General features: G+C 34.2%; 1 protein-coding gene across 3 annotated transcripts in view; it reads left to right on the top strand.

Annotated features, from left to right (window-relative positions):
* Nucleotides 1-20,373, top strand: part of LOC129748366 (rho guanine nucleotide exchange factor 11) — a 353,958-nt gene that overhangs the window by 263,889 nt on the left and 69,696 nt on the right. For all 3 annotated transcript variants that reach the window (XM_055742966.1, XM_055742968.1, XM_055742967.1), the window contains 6 exons: nt 4,484-4,953; nt 10,944-11,176; nt 11,242-11,600; nt 11,665-11,731; nt 11,800-11,919; nt 12,003-12,211. In XM_055742966.1, the coding sequence (XP_055598941.1) occupies nt 4,484-4,953; nt 10,944-11,176; nt 11,242-11,600; nt 11,665-11,731; nt 11,800-11,919; nt 12,003-12,211 (1,458 nt within the window). The remainder of the gene's footprint in view (nt 1-4,483; nt 4,954-10,943; nt 11,177-11,241; nt 11,601-11,664; nt 11,732-11,799; nt 11,920-12,002; nt 12,212-20,373) is intronic.

Consider the following 20,373-nt stretch of genomic DNA (forward strand, 5'->3'; position numbering starts at 1 on the left):
AATCAACTGCCCAATTTTCTTGAGTGAACTTTATGTACTCATTAATGAACTTGAAAGTTACATGCAGCGAAAAGATTTTTTAATTCAAAGGAAAGTGCCGCAAAAACAAAGAAAAATTTCCTTCGCTTTTGGTTTTTTTTCAAATCCATTTCCCTTTGTTTCAAAGAATTTTTCTTTTGAAAAATCTTTGATTCAAAATATTAATGCTTTGATTCAAAAAACAGTTTCATTTGATTCAATGTTATTTTCTTTTGCCACCATGTAACTCAGATGTAGATTTAAAAGCATTTATTCATTGAACCATTTTCCAATTATTCCAATTGGAAGACATATTTTCACTATATTTGAAATCTTTAATTTATTTTTATTTAGAAATAAATGAAACACTGGGTCACAAAATGGTTCACTAAGATCGAATCATCCGGTCCTAATTTTAATCGACCTGACCGCTAGATTTGGAGTGGTGTCATCTTGTGCAGCTTCCTCCTCGGTTGAGACATCCAGGGACTTGACTTGACATCCAAGGAAAAACATTTTTCTTTGGTCCAAAAAAAATTTACTTTGTTTCAAAAGAAATTAGCAATTGAACCGTTTATTTAGAATCAAAGTATTTGTTTAAAATCAAAGTCCAAAAATATTTAGTTCAAAGAATCAATTTTGAATAAAAAACATTTTTTTTTTATTTGAATAGAACTGGAGTTTGGTTCAAAAAAATTAATGTTTTGAATCAAAATCAGTTTTGTTTTGTGTCAAAAGCCAAGTTTTCTCGCGTGTATGTACGTTGTTAGGGACTTAAGTCACATAATGGGCACAAAAGTGTTCAAAACGGGACTTATTTTGCCCAATTCTCATGGGTAAACTTTATATACTTATAAATGAACTTGAAAGTTGCAAAAGTGATTTATATGTACGTTGTAATGGACTTAAGTCACATAAAGGGCACAAAAGTGTTAGCGTGTTCGATTCTCACCACGAAGGTCGGGGTTCGATCCCCAAGCCGGGCATGTTTTTTTCCTATAAATAATTTGGTAATTGAGTGACCATTCTGATGCGATATACAGTACCGTTCATAATTGTATAGAAATTAGAACCTAGCGCTCTGTAATTTTGACTTTGAACTTCCATAACTTTTTACTCTGATGGTATTTTTTTTATCCAATTTTCTGCGTAAGATAGATCAACTATCACCCTATCATATCACGAAATTTGAGCTTTCTGCAGATTGGGTGGCCAGAGATAGAGTAATTCTACGAAAATCGGACTTTTTGGACTCTTAGCATTCAAACTGCAATATCTCAGAAACTACGCTACGCATTTAATTCAAATTTGGCAGAGTGATTGTTGAAACATAATGTTAGCTTGTCTAAAGTTTTTGAAAAGTTCTATCTATGGAATCAAAAGTTATACGAGGTAAAATATTTCAGGCATGAACCTAAAAATGCTATTTCTCTAAAATGTTCAACAACCAGTAAACAACCAGTAAATCTGTTTCAATCAAAAACCTGAAACGATTTTGTGAGATTCTGATTTCAAAACACAAATGGATCATTTATTTAGTTTTTTTCTTTTCTTCATCGCTTCTTTCAGACATTATTTGACTGATTTGTGGATGGAAAAGATACTGTTCTCATGAATCGTCCAAAATTCTTTCGAAATCGCATTTATAGGTTCATGCCTGAAATTTTGTACATCGCGTAACTTTTGATCTCATTGATAGAACTTTTCAAAAACTTCAGACATGCTAACATTATGTTTCAATAATCACTCTAACAAATTTGAATTAAATGCGTATTCAGACATGTTAACTTTAGATTTCAACAATCTCTTTGCAAAAGTTCAATACCATCAGAGTAAAATGTTATAGAAGTTCAAAGTCAAAATGACGAATTTGTTTATTATTCTTATTTCAATTAAGGAAAAATCTGTGAATCATGATGAACGATCTTAAAAAGTTAAATTCTATAGTTTTTTTTTTATTCTTAAAGATATGATTACAAGTATTTCTCGTAATTACTGAAGATTACTAATTTACGTTAAAAAAATCGTTGAAAGTCCCTTGTTTCACAAAATGGAGAAAGTAAATGGAAAACTTTTCTAAATTTTTTGTTCAGAAGGCAAAATATCTTGCAGGCTATGGAAAAATTGATAATTAATTGAAAACCTTTATTTTTAAATTTTTTGTAGTATTCTAATGTTTTTTTTTCCAAAAAGTGACACTTTTTACGCATTTTTAAACGTTATTTCAAAAAACAAAAGCAGATAGAAAAAAAAACAATAGCATATTTCAGGGCACCCTGCTTAATGAAAATAAGCTCTTAAGTTCTTTACACCTCGGAAAATGTGGAAAATTATGAAATTGTATTATTTATCCTGTGTTGTCTTAAAATAAAATGTCTTTAACCTTGGGTGATTTAGGACTAAATTCCGCCGGAGAAAAGGTAGTTTTCTGCCATGTTTATGAACATTTATTGTTCAACACCTTTCGGGATCAAGTCAATTCACATTACTACGGCAAATTTATTTGTAGGACTGAAAATTTTTCTTGAAGAAATTTTTCAAGGGGCGGGGGGAAGGGTTAAACCCTTAGACCCCCCCCTCCCTCCGTTCGCATGACCTTGGCTTTCAATAATATAAATCGTTTTATTTCATAAAATTTTTTTTAATAATAATTGAATAAATAGCTTCATCATGTCAATACGTATCAATTTTGAATTAAAAAAATGTTTATAATTTTTTGAGTCCTGTAATATTTTTCTTAATTCTGCATGGTAGCCCTCCTTCAGAAATTACGATAAACCCCTGATAACATTTTGAATTATATCCTTGTATAAAAATTTATTTTATGTTTTACATTGAATTTATGTGGGACTCAAGACTTTGTCTTCTGTTAAGCCTGAATTACACTTCCCGTAAAATGAACGTGAAAAATCGTATTTTGTTAATAACTCAAAAACGCGTTACAACTAGTGTTTGTAACATGGTGGAATCGATGGGGAATGGTATAAAAATGGAAATCCAACTTGATTCATCGCGGAATTTTCATCATGGCGGGGGAATCAGAATAAAAACAGTTCTATGAGGTTTTAAACAAGAAGACCAGTTTGATTTTCATCTTTCAACCAATCCTCATCGATTCCACCATGTTGCAAAATCTATGTAGTCGTGTTTTTGAGTTATTGACGAAATACACGATTTTACACGCTCCTTTTCAGGAGTAGTGTAAATATGGGCCTTTGGAGTTCAAGTGGTAAACATTTAAGCGCTTATTCACGTAGCCTTTACGTGAATTTTTTTTTTCAGTGCACTTGATCCAGGATGCACGATCAATGATTGTTTGATCTTCATCTTCAACTCTCCCGAGTCTTCTCGAGTGAGAGCATCGCTATTGTTTTCGTTTCGATCTCCACGTATTTCCACCATGTGTGGAAGTTCGTTGACAGTTGACCTTGTGTTGATCATCTGACACATTTCATAGTTCTCATCGTTAGATTAATTTGTTGTGATTGTTCTCTATAATTCTAAGTTGTGTAATGTTCATTAGATTTTTTATCGATATGTTGTACCACGGCAGTGACGAATCTTCTCTGATCAGGAAGTAATGAATACTTGTTTCTAAGGAGTAGCAAAATATTTTTTTGGCCATCGAACCAAAATGAAAACAAAACATTTGCTCTGCTTACATTTTCCGGCACCACCACCGGCCAAAAATCGATCTCCCATCGATGACCATCATCGCTTGACGAAATTGTCCATCAACTTTTCGTATCGCCTTCATCGGGGTCGTGCTGGCAGCTGGATTTGTAGAACTAACAAGGTCTACCTGGCGACAATTCTAAGGTAAACAGTGGCCAACTCCAGCCATATGGTTTGACTTTTTTTTGTTTCCGGCGACAATGTTGTTACACTGCTTTGCAAAATCCAATAAAATCCCGTTGACCTATTTCTTGGAAATGGGGGCGACACTCGCCGCTCGTTATAATATCCAGGCGCCCCATTTAGGGTTATTTTTGCAACGGGGATACTCGTTTTGCACCACTCGTTTGGATAATTTTTAATTGGGGGATGCTGAACGGGAGGATTTTTTTTTCAACCATCTGCCCCAAATCTCGTGCTTAATAAAGAAAGAAGGACCACACCATAATAAAAGTGCTCTAAATCATTCCACAAATCACCATCGATAAATAACTCAAAGCGCTAATTTGTGGGGTTGTTGCCTAGTGTCCTATTCCCGGGCCCTGAAATGAACTGAACGTGACCGAACTGTGACTGTTTAGGTAAATGGTTCGGGAACTGCTGAATCGCCGGACAACTGTGGTAAAGTGCAGTGACCATTCCGAAGAACTACTGCCCAAAGACAAACGCTACCGGTTCAAGATTCGCCAGAAGGCAATGAGTTGTGAAAATGAGGGGTACATCAGGCTTGATAACTACTAAATTTGTAACCTTTTTTAAAACATTTCTTTCTGTTTTTCCCTCTTACCAGTGACGAACAGAATGAAGCCGCAGCGTTGATTAACAGCAACTATTCGAGCAGTTCCACATCTAGTCTTCCATTGGCCCTGGACAGCCGGTCCGCCTCGCTGGAGGCGGTCGGTGGAATGCCCCCGGCGGCAGCAACCATGACGGGATCCCTGGCTGGTTCGGGAATACCCGGCAGTATGGCCACCGGAACGACGACGGGGGCCGCCAACAGCAACGCTTCCTTTGCCGCCGCCGCCAACAGCTCGATCCTGTCCAACAGTAGCTGGTCCACGACGGGTGCCGGTGGTGGTCCCAATTCGAGCTTCGGAACCGGGCTGCTGCCGCCTTCCTACTTTCCTACCGCCCGCGAATGGGTGGACAGCGAGGACGAGGGCAACCTGGAACCGGAAGCGGACTGGAGCTCCAACATACCGGCCGAGATACTGGCCACGCTGAGCGATGCCGAGAAGAAGCGCCAGGAGGTTATCAATGGTAAGTTTTATGACTGTATAACGAAAAGCTTATCCTACCCGGTAGACTTTTGGGGTGGTCACGAGGGTGGCCTTTAGCTAAATGATGGTTTCACAAAGCCAAATTTTTACTACTTCCAACCCTTTAAAATGATCTCTTAAACGAAGTTTAACGAAAAAAGTAAACATTTCAATTGAAAATCGTGATTTTTTTTCTGGCAACACTGTTAAAATTTTACAGCTTAACTTTAACTTGCTGACCTGGAAAACTTAATTTTACCCTGAGTTTAGTGAATCGTTATAAATGTTTAACTTCGTTCACGTGTCCTTAACTCCTTCGTCAAGCGACTTGGAGATGATATTCCATGTTTATTACAGTCGAATTACAAAAGCGTTCTAGTAAATTGGTAGTTTTGTCATAGAATTGAAACATTCTACGGCACCCTTATGACGAGTGCCTTTCCTGGGGGCACCATCGCACCAAAAAATTTGTTACACTTTCACAAATCGCCTTATCTATCGTCTCATATCTCAATAGCTACTGAACTAAATTGTTAACAAACTTCAAATCGTTAAATTACTTGAGATTTCAAGATTTTATACAATACTGACCTTTATTTTTAAGTTTTGATTTGAGTATAAATTTCAATAAAAAAATTAAATTCAAAGTTAAAAAAATTAAGTTAAAATTAAGTTCAAATTATCAGCTTTAACTGGAAATTCCGAAGAACACAGTGATATATAATTTACAACCAGTTTTTGAAATTCGTATTCTGTATCTTTTATGAAATACCAAAAAAAAGTGAAAAACTCGCAAACGCAGCAGACTAGACCGCCGTAAAAATTGACTTTTTGCTCTCATAAGTCTTTTCGGTGCATTTTCGGTCACAACGTGGAGGAAAATTTAAAGTAGATATTTAAACAAAAATCCACTTATGTTCAATCATATTTCTGATTGATTCTCGACCTACTTTAAATATCGAATTTTCAACTATACATACAATATATTATCGGATTGTTTTTGTGTGTTCAACAATGCATATGATTAATTTGGGGCACTCAACTTTAAATATCATAGATTTTACTACATATGTATAATTGAATTGCTTCATTCTACCATAAATATGATAGATTCAACTATAATTGTATGTTTGATTCAATTATTTATATAGTTAATTCAATTATACAACAAAAAGATAATTTAATTACATTTATGGTGGATTCAATTATTGTGTATTATAGCATTAAAAGATAATTTTATCCAATTTAATTCATAGGTATATACAACAAGGAAAACTGTAATTTCAGAAATTTTATAGGTTTTTACTATTTCAGATGGCTCAGAAACTTCAATTTAGGTTCCAAAATGAAAGCTAGCAGAAGAGTTAGGAACATTGTTTTTTTTTCAAATTAGTTTTCCATTTTCATGTTTTAACAAACTTAAACCTCCATAACATACCACAACAAGAAGGTTGGCAATCTCGGCCCGCTTTTCAAATCCTTGAAGCAACCATAGTGGATGATCAGCCGCACGTCCGGCTTATCAATGCCCATACCGAACGCGATGGTAGCCACGATAATTTGAATTTTGTTCCGAGTAAATCATTCGTAAACTGTAATCGTAATCGTAATTTCAGGGAGCATGCGGGAATCAGACGGAAGAAATACTGAAGCCGCGAGATTCAGTATTTCTTCCGTCTGATTCCCGCATGCTTCCTGCAATTACGATAATTTGGATGATTTTGAAAATACATTTTAATGTTTAATATTACCACCCGAATCCGAATCTGCAATTTAATAGTTTTAAAAAAATGGCGGCAAGAGATAAATTTAAACATTGATGCCAGTTAAACCAAATATTTTCATTGTAAAACGCTTTAGATACACTGTAAATTTAAACATGTATACAATAAAATCAAAAGTTTTATCTATTATATTTATAGTTTAATGCTTTAAATCAATTATACAATTGTATTTGAACCTATCATACCTATGGTTGAATCAGTTATACTTTTATAGTTGAATCTATTATATCGATAGTTGGTTACGTAAGATCAATCAGCAGTCTGTAGTCTATTATATTTATAGTCGAATGCCTAAAATCAATTATATATTTGTATTTGAACCTATCATGTCTATAGTTGAATCAGTTATACTTTCATAGTTGAATCTATCTATTGAATCTATTTATATATTGATAGATAATGGCATAAGGTCTTATTCTCCGTATGGCCAGTCCATGCTAGTGAACTATGTTGCCAAATTGCATAAGGTCAATCAGCAGTTTGTAGTTGAATCTATTATATTAATAGTTATTATATTTATAGTTGAATGTCTAAATTCAATTATACAGTTGTATTTGGATGTATCATATCTATAGTAGAATGAATAATACCATTATAGTTGAATCTATTATATTGACAGTTGACTGGATAAGGTCAATCATCAGTTTGTAGTTCAATCTATTATATTTATATTTGAATGCCTTAAAATCATACCCGAAATACCCGAAATAGAATGACACTGAGTGTTCCCAAATGTACTGTTGTGTCGTTCCATCGAATATTGAGACCTGAAATATTCCAGTATTCAATCGACGGAATAGTTTTACAGCGCAGTGATTGTGTGAAGGACTTAGGAGTTTTATTGGATTCTAAATTAACTTTTAACTTACATCGTGATACGGTCATAGCAAAGGCTAACCGACAATTGGGATTTATTTTCAAGATGTCGAAAGATTTTAACGATCCTCACTGTTTGAAAGCACTGTATTGTTCGCTTGTAAGGCCTATTCTGGAAAGTTCAGTTTTGGTTTGGTTGCCTTATCAAGTTTCGTGGAATCTAAGAATGGAACGTGTTCAGAAAAAATTTGTTCATCGAGCACTTAGACGTTTACAATGGAGAGAACCTCAAGAAATGACACCGTATCCTGATCGCTGTCAACTATTGCAACTAGAAACACTATTTCGTCGTCGAAGTTTACAACAGGCTACGTTTGTAGTGAAAATTTTGAATGGTGAAATTGATTGCCCTGAGCTGCTGTCATCGCTGGACATTCGCGCAAGTCAAAGGACACTACGAAATAACTCTCTCATACAACCGAAATTTCGACGTACTACGTTCGCCTTCTACCAGCCAATAGATTCAATGATAAGAACGTTTACTGCTTCCGAAAGTTTGTTCGAATTTGGCGAGTCCTCCGGAAAATTTACAGGAAAACTGAAAAGATCATCATTGTTGTAATATTTTTAATTTTTGTTGTTTCTGTTTTATTATTCATTAAGACACCACAGTCAGATGAAATTTAAATAAATATACAAATATCCCCGTTTTGATGATTGATAATACTAGCTGATATAATTGGAACAACAGTCGTATTTTATATTCATATTTATATTTGAATGTCTAGAAATCAATTACATTTTGATGATTGATAAAACTAGCTGATATAATTGAAACAACAGTCGTCTTGTAATCATCGTCTCCTTGTTTGGAAATTTGTATAGAAGAAGAAATTGTTGCAAAGGTATTAAATCCAGGGTGGCCAGCGAACCGGGAAAACCGGAGAAACCGAAAAAACCGGGAATTGAAAATGGGACCGGGAAAACTGGGAAAAAAACAGCGAATTTCAAATAAAAAACCGGGAAAATTATTTATGGGTCATTTTCTCCCAATGCCCAAAAGGTAGAACGAGATACAAAATGTTTGTGTGATTCTATTTAACATTTTGCTGGTAATCAGTTTTTTACTGATTGAAAATTTAAAAAAAAATACAGATCGTAGAAATGTATGAGCTAAGAATCACATTAAGATACTATCACAATAAAAAAGCGAATATGAAATGCAAAGTCAAGCCTTAGAATAATTTTCAAAATTAGTATTAGAACTTCAAATTAAAAATTCAAATTTCTGGTTGAATTGCAAATTAAGACTCAAACTTTAGATCAACATGCCAAGTACAAAGTCAAGCTCTTAGAACTCAGGCTCACTCAAGGCGAGAAGAAAATAAAATTTTGGAATAATAGAAGGAATGGAGTTTAGCAGATTCGGTTCTCAAAATTGAAGAAAAAAAATGAACTAAAATACCTATCATCATCGTTATAATTGAATCGAAAAAGTGTTGACAAGATTATCAAAAAATCATAGTTTTGATGTAGATCGAGATATGAATTTTAGTGTAAATGTTGGCACTGATAATTTATTTTGTTTGCTTATTAAGAACACTGCATTCCTAAATACCACGAAATGTATTCAGTATTCTTGGATATTAACTGTTATGCTTCTCCATAAGATTTCATTCTGAAGTCGTTGAAAATCAAGTCGAGAATAAGTTTCATATCTATGTTTTAAATTGTATGGCAACAATTGAATTGATAAACAATTTTTAATGATGATGTGAACCTCTTTTCTTTGGAAATTTTTCAAAAACTCAAATAACAAATATTTTGCGATTTCTTCAATTTTGGATGTGTAACGCCAAAATCTCAACGCCCCTGAGTCTTTCTAACGCCCCCAAAACTCAATTATTCTATTCCTTCTATGTATTTCTTTGATCTTTCCACCTATCGACCTATCTACCTTAGATTCCCCGACATGCAAAAAATACAATAAGAGAATACAAAAAATAGAAAGCTGATAGCTGATAAACTAATAAACCAACATACAAAACAAAAAACTGATTTTAAATCTTTATTCAATAAAGGATAGAAATTTTGCCAAAGTTTTCTTCCTTCAGAGATACAATGCTTTATAAAAAAATTAAATTCTACAATTTTTAGAAAATTCAACAAAAGAAAGTCTATTTCTGACATCACAAAAGAGAGTTTTAAGATTTGAATATTGAAAAATTTATTTTATCAACAAATTTGTTGAAGACTGCAATACGTTTTGCTTTGAAAATATCTTAGATGCATTTTGTCTAATTTCACATTTTTTCACTTTATTCATACATTCTCTGTTGCAAACTTCTTACTTTTCAAAACAAAAGGTTAAAAATTCATGTTTTTTTCCAGGTTAAATAAAGTTAAAAATCTTGGATAAAAGCTCGAAATTCAAGAGCGAAAGTAGAATTCCAAAAGCGCCAGACATCAAAACCACAAATCATAATTTTGATTCAAAATTAAATTTAAATTTCGAAATAAAAATCTTCGACCAATATTCCAAATGAAAAATGAACTTCAGAGTAACACACACGCTATTTCCGGTTCACTATCCAGAAAAATACATCAAAATAATACTAGAATATCAAAGTTTTAAAATTAGTTTTAAATTCATAGCAATGATTTTGAGCTTCATTTTTTGCTAACATGAGAAGGAGCTTAGAATTTTATGAGGTGTGAAGCTGTGACTGTGAAGATTATTGGTCCGACACACTTATTTGACTGTGTGGTAAAATTTACCAAGAAGCAGGGGAAATTTTTCCACCCATCTTTCGAGGTAATTTTTGTTCTTTTTTTTTCCTTTCACCTAGCAAAAAGGTAAATTGAACCTTTTTTCGTTTCATCTAGAAAAAAGGCTCTAACGTCAGCTATAGACCTTGATTCTGTGCATCATATTAGCTCTGTGCTGGTTTGGCGAAGTTAACTGCTGCTTTAGTGCAGAAACTGGTAAAGCCCTGAAATGGCATTCAGTTTCACCTCAAAGAGGTAAAAGTTACATTTTTGACTTCACCTTCGTTCACCTTTTTATCTCGGTAAATTTAACCTTTTTAATATTTTCCGTGTGTGAATAGTGAGGTTCCGTCAATCGAGCAAGGATCCGTTTTGTTGAGGGAAAATTGCTACACTGAAAATAATTTTCACTTTAAATATAAGTGACCCCTAGAGTGATTTTTTCCTATCGTTTTTGTAAATTTTTCAATAAATTTTATAGTTATAATTTGGCATAATTTTTGTTTGTGAAATGAAAATTTACTGATTGTTTTTCGTAGGACATCATTTTTTTTAAATATTTGATTTTTAGGTATTGGTAGGATTAAAATTAATTTCAAAATTTCTATATTTTTTCTTCCAGAAATTTACCAAACCGAACGGAACCACGTTCGAACCCTGCGGCTGCTGGAAGGAATCTTCATGCGACCGCTCCAGGAGTCCGGTGCCCTACCGAACGAGCTGCTGCAGCTTCTGTTTCCCCCTTCCCTGCGCAAACTCCAAGAGCTACACCAAACCTTCGAGAGCAATCTCAAGCAGCGACGAACGGAACACTGCAATATTGTCCGGGAAATCGGTGATCTGTTGACCCTGATGGTAAATACGGAATATGCTCTGGCGAATTTCACACAATGTTTAATAATTCCTTTTTCTGGTTTTAGTTCGATGGTCAATCCGGTGAGGATTTGCTGGAACATGCGGCGTACTTTTGCGCCCGGCAACAGATCGCCCTGGAGGCTCTGAAGGAGCGCCGAAAAAAGGACGAAAATCTGCAAAGGTTGCTTATCAAAGCCGAATCCCACAAGGCTTGTCGGAGGTTGCAACTGAAGGATCTGCTACCAACCGCGCTCCAGCGACTGACCAAGTATCCGCTGCTGTTCGACAGTTTATACAACATCACCGTTCGGGTGCAGCCGGACAACGAAACGGAAGCGCAGGCCATCAAGAAGGCCCACGAATACTCCAAGCGGATACTGGACCACGTCAATCAGGCGGTCCGGGCGGAAGAGGATGCCCATAAGTATGATCAGGGCCTTAGCTTTGAACCACGGTCAAGATACTAATTTGTCCCAATTTTTTTTCAGGTTAATGACCATTCAACGCAAATTAGACAAGAGTGGTTTAGACAAGGACGCTCCTAGTGAATTTAGGGTAAATTCTGAGTATTTCAATCACTTATCAGATTTATCTAATCATGTGATTTTTTCTTTAAATTACAGAATATAGACTTAACTGTACGTAAACTAATCCACGATGGACCGCTGACGATGAAAAAGAATCCGGGAGTCCAACTGCACGGATTGCTTTTCGAAGACATGATGGTTCTGTTACAGAAACAGGTATGATGCCCAGTTAAACTCGAGTCTGAAGAACTGTCTGTATAATTTCCGTTTTTCCCTTTCCCCATCAAAAACAACAACAGGACGAAAAGTACCTACTAAAGTACCACTCTAGTCCCGGGCTCGGTGGCAACGAGAGCAAGATCACCGAGGGCCGCTTCAACCCGATCACCAAGATCAACCTGATCCTGGTGCGGCAAAGTGCCGTCGACAAGAACACCTTCTTCCTGATCAACACCAACGTGTCGCAGATGCTGGAGCTGACGGCGCCGAGCAGTTCCGAGTGCAAAACGTGAGTAAATTTGTTTTTTTTTTGGTTCTTTCTATTTGATGACATCTGTGAGAACATGTTTGAACATAAGGAACGGCGCCAAAATTGCATTACTGTGTTTGTTTTACCGCTCAAATGATCAGCTACGATAGACGGTTATGCAGTTTGCTGTTGATAACAGAGGGATGAATCATCCTAAGGGATGAAAATCCCGGAAAAAAAAAATGTTGATAACAGGAAAGATGATAAAATGTTGACTCCAGCTGGTGTTAAACAAAGTCCGACCTACCATTAACAGACATTTCCGCACTTTACCGTTCTAAAGTCTATTGAAAAGCGGACTTTCCCAACATAAAAATACACAATTAAAATTAAAACAAGTTGAAGTTATCTATCTATCAGGCACTTTTATTTACTCATCATAATACAAAGTATATGGCAAGGTAACAGCAAACAAGATAGGGAAAAACATGTAAATATGGTTGAAAATACGCGTCAAATCAACTATAAATATTGGGTCAAATGAAGCTCAAAAGCAAAGATTCATTCCACTTTCCTACACAGCAAGAAAAAATCGTGTAAATTTAGATCGAAAACGATGCACGAAAACGGAACATCGATTTTGATATAAAATTCTACCACGGTGTATTTTTCTCAACAATGTAATTTTTGAGGCGTGTAAATTTAGATCGAAAACAATGCACGAAAACGGCTGACATAAACCGTCCTGTAAAAATACACAATGATGTAAATTTCAAAACATATTACCGTTAATATTACAAATCTTTTTTTAAATAATCAGATTTTGGGTGTTGTTTATGAATAAATACGCCACATGTGTCATTTTATTTTACATATACTTCCGATACACTGCAAACTCAAAAAACACCCACCATCACTGGCAGCTGGGAATTGTGGTTGTGTCCGATGATCCCCAGCAGGGCGTTTTGCCGATCAGCGTTAGGCAGCCTTCTTGAATCCTTCCGGAACAGCATAGTAATCGGAATCCCCTAAACATTAGAAACCTTCAACATTGATTCGGCTTTTGATCCATTTATAAAACTGCAATTCCTGCAATCGAAAGAGAATTTGAAGTTCCATTTTTTTCATTTCGTCTAACTATAACCTACCATTTTTTAATTCAATTCTGAAAGAATTTGGTTCGGTTTTAATACAAAATTAACTGCGGAAGCGAATTTTTTTCTTTTCGCACGATAAACCACCATCTCGGATAAAAACAGAACAATTTATGCCGCGAAAAAAAGGAAAACAATGAATCTGTCGTGTTTTACATTGTTTTCGATGTAATTTTATATTGAGATGTATTTTTAGATCAGGGCGTGTAAACATACATTATACAAAATTAAGTTTATACCAACGATTTAAAAATAGATCAAAAAGAGTGTAAAATTACATCAGTTTTGAATTACACTGGTGAAAAATTAGATCACTCGTATTTTAGATTGCGTATACTTTTAGAAATTTTTTGCTGTGTAGTCAAGCTGTTGACTATTTTAACAATCAATAGCTGAGAAATCATGCATTGTTGAATGATTGACTAAATATTGATGATGATTGAAAAAAATGTTGAAATCCATTGAGAGTCATATAGTTAAGTGATTTTGGATGTGATTTTTTATAATTGCTAGGATTTTTTTTCGTGTTAAAAATGCAACATTTAGTGCTAACTTTTTTTTTTGCATAACTATCCTTGACCTTATACAACAGTTATATGTAACTTTGAGGCTACCGTAATTTTGAATAATAAACTTAAACTTAAACTTAAAAAATGCCACAATTTTCAGAAAAGCTTCTTTAAAACGTTATATTTCATGGAACAAATTCGTGACAAGATGTCAAAACATCTTCCGAGCAAGAAAAATATCTTTTTTTCACGAGACCGAAAGAAAATTGTGAACTTTCTTATAGGATTAGGTATAGGTTATATAGGTTATAGGATTTCATTCCAATCCTGACCCTTGATTCTTATCCCGATCCCGAATCCAAGATCCTGATTCTGATTCTGTGGCTGGAATCCTGATTCCGAATTCTGATCTGGGTTCGCATCCTGGCCTCTGATCCTGGTCTAATATTTGGATCTTGAATCATGATCCCGATTTTGACTTGAATGCTGAACCTTGATCCTGAATCTCCAGTGCTTTTTGCATGGTTGATACTGATTACGAATACTGTATCGAGGATCTAAATCAAGAATCCTGGATAATATTTCCGGTTTCAATTCCTGATCCAGTATTGTGGACCCTGATATTGAATCCCTACTGATCCTGGGTTGCCCAGTTTTATCCGGGTTTGCCCGGATATTTCATATAAAAACAATTTTTTTGGTAAAATTTTTATTTAGCAGATTTTATAAAAATAATTATGAGAGGCTTTTTGTAATTCTAAAATAAAATTTAAAAAACTGCTGATGAAAAAAAATTGTTTCACTTTTTTTTTCTTGATTTGTGTTAAGTAATTCCTGGATTTTAACAAAATTTGTCCGGATACTGCTCGGTTTTTAGATAAAACAGCCCGGATTTTTCCGGCCCATATACGTGCTGAAAAAAATTCTGGCAACCTTACCCTAGTTCCTGATTCCGGATTCTGGATTCTTGATCCTGTTCCGGGATTTGGAGTATTCGATTCCGATCTTCAATCCTAAGTTTTGATCTCGAATCCTGATTGTGGATCCCTATCCCTAATTTTAATCTTCAGACCCTGATTCCGAATTGAAATCCATATCCGGGATCCTGATAACAGATTCTTGCTGATCAGAATCTTTATATTGAAGCTGATTCCTGTTTCCAGATATTACTTCTGATCTCAGAAACTGAATACCGGGTCTTGAGTCTTGCTCCTGATTATTCGAATCCTGGTCTCGATTCCCGATTATGATCCTGGACTTTGATTCTGTATTAAGATCCCGAACCAGACGTAAATCTGAGCTCGGATCAACTCTGATCTCGGACTCTGATCCTGATCTTCTTATCAGATTCTTTATTCTTGATATTGATTTAGGATTCTGAGTACTTGATCCTAATCCTGAGTCCTAGCTTCCGTCCATCATATCATTCAATAAAACCGACTTGAGAAATTTTTTGAGTTTTTTTTCTCGATTGTTTATTTTCAAATAGCGTAGGTTGTAAGATTTTAAGTTCTATTCACATCGATAATGTTCCCCAACCATATCCCAATTCCGATTTCAATCCAGATCCTAGGGACTCTAATCTCGGTCCCTGAACGTTGATCCTGAGTCTCGGAAACTGATGCTGGTCTTGGTAAAAGCCTGTTATCCTGGATCCTGTGATCATGTATTCTAATTCTGTACCTAAGCGGGATTTTGGCCACCTCTACAGATCTATACGGATCGATGTTCGAAAACTGCGGGTTTTCAGCGACTGACAGGAGCAATGTTCTTCTTTAAACTTAAAATTTCAAATTCCTAATCAAATTTTGATGAACGGCCATTTTTTTTTAATTTTTTCACTTTTTGAAAATGAGTCCTGAATATAGAACTTCCATAACATTTGAATTAGCATGTCAGATTGCCCAGATTTTGCCCAATTCCACTTTTTTTGCAAATCAAACAAAAATTTGCAAAAATTGCTATATTATTTCAAAAAATTTCAGATATTTTAGATATCCCTTGATGAAGGCCAAAACCAAAGGCCGAAACGTCGGACAAATTGTAAATTTTGTATTTGCTTTTTTGACTAAAATTCCAATAATTGATAGAAATAAATTTTAAAAACTAATCCTTTAGAATTATATGTTTTGCGCATAAATTTATTGTGAATATTTTTTCAAAATTAAAATGAACGTTTTTTGGGAGTTTGAAATATGATTGACTGATATGTTTCGATAAAAAAAAATCAATTGTTTGTCTGTGATCAGATTTCGGATTCTGTACCTAATTTATTGTTCATGAATTTCAGTTTGGATCATCATTCCCACAAAATCCTGATTCTATACTTGGTTTCCCTTTTCAAACTTAAACTTATTGCAAATTCCATATTCGAAAAAATATGAAAAGAAAATATTTATAATGGCAAACCATTTTTAAAATTATGATTTTTTTCTTTTCATTCTCATGCAGAATCGGAACTTAGAAAAGTTTCAAAGCACGTAATTTTCATTTAGATTCACAAGTCGAATTTTGAATTAATAACTGAATAACGAATTCACATTGGAAGCCAGATATTCAGAATTAAAATAAGAGATTTCTGGTTGAGTGTTCTGATACAAGTTTCGATTCAAAAATCGTTTTCAAATTTTAAACTCAGGTTCAAAGACAGAATTCAAATTCGAAATTAAAATTAAAAATTTAAATTCAGATTCAACTCGACGTTAAGTTTTTTAATCAAGATTAAAATATCATTGTAAGAATTTCATAAAGAATTCAAATTACAGGAGATCGTAGTTTCAAAATTTTGATACGCGATTCAAATTAAAAAAAATGATTTTCAAACAGAGTCAATTTTCAAACACAAACCAGAATGAAAAAAAGTATACAAAAAATTAGATCCATTTTAAAGATTTCGCTTTTAGATAAATAGACATTTGAATTTGAAAAAAAAAAAATATTCACAGGATTCTAATTATGAATTAAATCATTAGTGATTAATTTTTGTTGGTCAAAGAACTTGTTCTTCATTCTCAAGTGAAAAATGAACTAGAAATATATCTTAATCGTTTGATGTTAACATTATTCATTTTGCAAATACAAAGTTTAAAACTAAAGTTTTTAATTTGAATCGAGTATCGAGTAGAATCGAGTAGAAAATAAATCTGATTTGAACCACGAACTTAATCTCCCACTTTTATTTGTAAAGATTTGATAAATTTTCAGTTTAAACTGAAACCTTCAATATGCCTTATTTATTTTATTTTATTCAAGCGAAAATGTTACAAGGAAAAAATTTGTAACCCCGATCTCGGACTCTGATCCTAATTTTCTCCTAGGATTCTTGATACTGAACGTAGATTCTGAGTATTTGCTCCTGATTCTGATCCTGAATCCTAGACCCCGATCCCGGATTCTAAATACTTGTTCTTGGGTCCTTACCATGATCTCGGATTCTGATCTCGCTTCTTGACACCGAATTCAAATCCAGTTCGAGATTCAGCTAATGCTGATTTTAATCCTGAACCTTATCTCGGATACCGGATACCCATATTTTTTATACTTGATTTTGAATCATGGCTTCTGATCTAGAAATTTGAATCCTTATCCCGCATTGTGGTCCAGGATCCTTGGATTCTGTTACCAATTTTTATGCTCATTTTGAAACCTGATTCAGGATCCCAATCTCAGATTAGATTTTTGATCCTAAAGCTGAATCTTGGGATCTGCTGGATCCTGGATCTTGAATCCTGATCAAAGATACTACTTCTCATATATGATTCTGGAATCTTTATTCTGATGCTTATTCCGGATCCTAATTCTGGACCCCGATCCCGAATTCTGATACTTACTTATCTCTGAAGCTCATTCCGGATGATTATTATTTTCCGAAGAATGAAATACGATTTCAAATTTGTTTTTGAATTTTGATGAAAAAAATATTTTTTTCAATATTTTAAGAGGAGAAATCACCGTGAATTTGTTTTATGAAATGAATTTGCGGCTTTATCGGTGAGGGTTAAAGAGTTGAAATGAAAGACGGATAGAAGATCAGAAGAAAATTCTAAGGTGGTGAAGAGAGCGAAGAGCATTTGGAATAGAAGCTTGACCACATACTAAATTCTTTGTCCCACACCAATTAACTGTATTGAAGAAGTAGTACCCAATAGAGAAGGCACTACATTTTTCGATACAGTTAATTATGGATGGTTCGACCGCCATGTGAGTGTGCACATGTGCCGAACGGACAAAAAATTTAGCATGTGGTTGCTCTGTTAAGTCTTCTATTGTGCGATATCGTTCCATCGATGGCTAGGTAGATTTCTTATTTTCGTTTTGTGCGGATGTTCCAACTGGATTGAGTTGTCGCATACGGTCAACGGTCAGAAATCTTGGCCTAACTATTTTCGATTATCGGAACGATGTTTTGTAATTGATTTTTATAGCCGAATTATTTTTATTATTTTAAGAGGAGAAATCACCGTGAATTTGTTTTATGAAATGAATTTGCGGCTTTATCGGTGAGGGTTAAAGAGTTGAAATGAAAGACGGATAATTAACTGTATCGAAAAATGTAGTGCCTTCTCTATTGGGTACTACTTCTTCAATACAGTTAATTGGTGTGGGACAAAGAATTTAGTATGTGGTCAAGCTTCTATTTCAAATGCTCTTCGCTCTCTTCACCACCTTAGAATTTTCTTCTGATCTTCTATCCGTCTTTCATTTCAACTCTTTAACCCTCACCGATAAAGCCGCAAATTCATTTCATAAAACAAATTCACGGTGATTTCTCCTCTTAAAATAATAAAAATAATTCGGCTATAAAAATCAATTACAAAACATCGTTTCGATAATCGAAAATAGTTAGGCCAAGATTTCTGACCGTTGACCGTATGCGACAACTCAATCCAGTTGGAACATCCGCACAAAACGAAAATAAGAAATCTACCTAGCCATCGATGGAACGATATCGCACAATAGAAGACTTAACAGAGCAACCACATGCTAAATTTTTTGTCCGTTCGGCACATGTGCACACTCACATGGCGGTCGAACCATCCATAATTAACTGTATCGAAAAATGTAGTGCCTTCTCTATTGGGTACTACTTCTTCAATACAGTTAATTGGTGTCTGACAAAGAATTTAGTATGTGGTCAAGCTTCTATTTCAAATGCTCTTCGCTCTCTTCACCACCTTAGAATTTCTTCTGATCTTCTATCCGTCTTTCATTTCAACTCTTTAACCCTCACCGATAAAGCCGCAAATTCATTTCATTTTTTTCAATTTTTTTTTCATTTTTGTTGAGTAATTTCTGGGTTTTGACAAAATTTGCCCGGATATTGCCCGGAATTTTGGTCTCGATTTAGAAATGAAATGCCCGGATTTTGTCAGGTTTTTTACAGAAAATTCCCGAATACGTGCTGAAATCCTTAGGACGTAACTGGAAGTAAAACATTGTCCCCGTAAAAATCCTGTCTACATTTTCATTTTCGTTTTTTAACAATTTTGTTTTTGAAATTTGAGAAATAAGACGGATTTTGCGCCAACTCGACACAGTAAATGGCATGACCCTCTCAGAATTGAATGAACCTTTGTGTATGTATATTCCTCTCGTAGTTAAGGCACTTGGCACTTGGCACTTGGCACTTAGTTTTCCTAAAAAAGATCTAGACTAACATCTGAAACGGGGTAAATTTATTTGGCAGATTTTTTATGAAGTTTTTTTTCTTTAAAATTACTATTCCCACACAAATGTAGTCTACGGGAGAGTTTTAGAAAGATGATTGAATTTTTAGAAAAAAAATTGAAAACAAAATTTATAATCCTACACTGAGAAAAATGCATTTTAAAAATTAAAACTCAATTTCTCAAAAAGTGCCATCTCAGAATTTGATGATTTTTTCTGTTTACAAGTCATACAAGTTTTCCATACATTTGAACTTGGGCATATTTAAGGGAAAAAAGTTTTTCTAGCTAATACTTTTTCATGATTATTCTGTAAATAATGTAATTTATTTTTTCGGTGTAGATTTCCAACCTTCCATTGCAAAAACAGCAATGAATAGATTGTATTGATTTCGAAGAAAAAATAGCTTCGATTATTACAATTGATGGTAAAAGTAAGTGGAAATCCTACACTGAAAAAAATACAAACTAAAAACTAAAAGTCGATTTAAAAAATGACCATCTAACAATTCAATGTTTTTTTAGGCAACAAAATGCATGCACAGATTTTTTAATATTATTATTGTTGTTATTATTGAAAATGAAATGTTTGGGTAAACTCAAAGCATTTGGTAATTTTTATTGAAACTTAGTCAAACGCTTCATAAAGATCGATCAAACGGAGCCTTCCCTCATCTACAATTAATGAGATAATACGTTTACTTTATTTCTTATTTTTAAATATACCCAGAGTCAATGGATTATTATAATGATCTGCTTCTAATTAAGTTTCATCATTATACACCCAAAACATATGTTTTTCGTTTTTCATAAATAAAAGATTAAAAAGTTATTGTTAGAAAAAAAATTCTCTTAAGAGTGCTCACTTTGCG

The sequence above is a fragment of the Uranotaenia lowii genome, chromosome 2 (genome assembly GCF_029784155.1).
Source record: "Uranotaenia lowii strain MFRU-FL chromosome 2, ASM2978415v1, whole genome shotgun sequence".
Taxonomy (NCBI): Eukaryota; Metazoa; Arthropoda; class Insecta; order Diptera; family Culicidae; genus Uranotaenia; species Uranotaenia lowii.